The sequence below is a fragment of the Echinops telfairi genome, unplaced genomic scaffold, assembly GCF_000313985.2.
Source record: "Echinops telfairi isolate 266 unplaced genomic scaffold, ASM31398v2 ScPeMD7_9;HRSCAF=40, whole genome shotgun sequence".
Lineage (NCBI taxonomy): Eukaryota > Metazoa > Chordata > Mammalia > Afrosoricida > Tenrecidae > Echinops > Echinops telfairi.
Window position 1 is genome coordinate 33,013,976 of NW_022103906.1, and position 1,452 is coordinate 33,015,427.

At 32.5% G+C, this 1,452-nt stretch overlaps 1 protein-coding gene across 1 annotated transcript in view; it reads right to left on the minus strand.

Annotated features, from left to right (window-relative positions):
* The window catches only part of LOC101650446 (disintegrin and metalloproteinase domain-containing protein 18), a 111,401-nt gene that overhangs the window by 93,365 nt on the left and 16,584 nt on the right, over positions 1 to 1,452 (minus strand). Inside the window, exon 5 of the mRNA XM_045286861.1 lies at positions 947 to 1,023. Within this exon, the coding sequence (XP_045142796.1) occupies positions 947 to 1,023 (77 nt within the window). The remainder of the gene's footprint in view (positions 1 to 946; positions 1,024 to 1,452) is intronic.

The following is a 1,452-nucleotide window of genomic DNA, read 5'->3' on the forward strand; positions in this document are numbered from 1 at the left end:
CTTTACACAATTGATGTATGTACGGATTGTGATAAGAGTTGTATGAGCCCCTAATAAAATGATTTTTAAAAAAAGAACCATACTCAACAAGTTGTAAACTAACTTTCTTTTCTTATTCTTTGCAGTCTCTGCCACTAGTTACCAGTTGACCAAATTTGCCTTAGTTTTGTTCTCATCTTTAAAATCTAAATAGTGTTTTATAATTTTTGTGTAATAAGTGTTTTATAATTTTTGTTAATCTCCCTCATCCAAAAAATATTTCTAAGGCCTACTATTTGCTAGGTTGTAAAATATCTGTGGAGAATTTTGATAATAAGTTTCCTGTTGTTGTTTTTAACAATGCTTAGAAGAAAAGGAAGTAGGTATGGAGAATGGGTATCCTAAGAGGTTGATATTCATGAAAACTACATTCAAAGTAAACTAATCTGTCACTTGTAAATTATAGAAATCAGACCCCCAAAAATAAAAAACTAAGGGAGTACTCTTTTCTTTGGTCTGGAACTACCTCCCTTTTATAACTTTATAAACTTTCAATTAAAACAATCTAATCCTTCCCTTATTTGCTTCCAGGTGTAAAATGGAGTGTATCTAAGTGAGAGTCATATTTAAGTTACTAATACCAGCGTTGGACACTAATGGTAACAACATAGAGCTAACGCAATAGCCTTGCTTTAAAGGGGCTTTACAGCTTCCTGAACAGAAACTATTCCTCTCTGCGAGTTACTGGGAATATTTCCAGCCACAGTTGCCTCTAAAGATTTCTTTTGAAGGGTTTCTTACTCCCAGGAATTCATTATAACATAAATAAAACTAATTTAATTATGAATACAAATTTTAGATTAGACTTTTCTTATATCTTTCTAAATTTTAAGGGTCTTCCAACCACTATTTTCAGTTAAAAATCTCCTAAATTTTTAGTTATGCGTATCAGCTAAGATACTATGACCTTAATCCAGAACAGATGTTGAGTGTTGCAAGAGAATTTTCCAAATCTGCAACATATCCTTGGTAATGGCAATGCATCTGAAAAAAGAGTACAGAAAGTAGGAAGGTATATTAAATTCAAAATGAATAAAAATGTATTTTCACGCATTACAAGACTCTCAAAACATTAAACTCATTGAAAATAATAAGACTGGGCATCATGCAGAATTTTTTTATGTCATTTTATTGGGGGCTTATACAACTCATCACAATCTACACATACATCAATTATATAAAGCACATTTGTACATTTGTTACCCTCATTATTTTTTTTGGTTTAATTATTTTATTGAGGGCTCATACAATTCCTATCACAGTCCATATATACATTCATTGAGTCACGCACATATGTACACCTGTTGCCCTCATGTACACCTGTTGTCCTCATCAATCTCAAAACATTTGCCCTCTACTTTAGCCCTCAATATCATTTGCTCATTTCCTCCCTTCTTCCCCACTGCCCCCTCC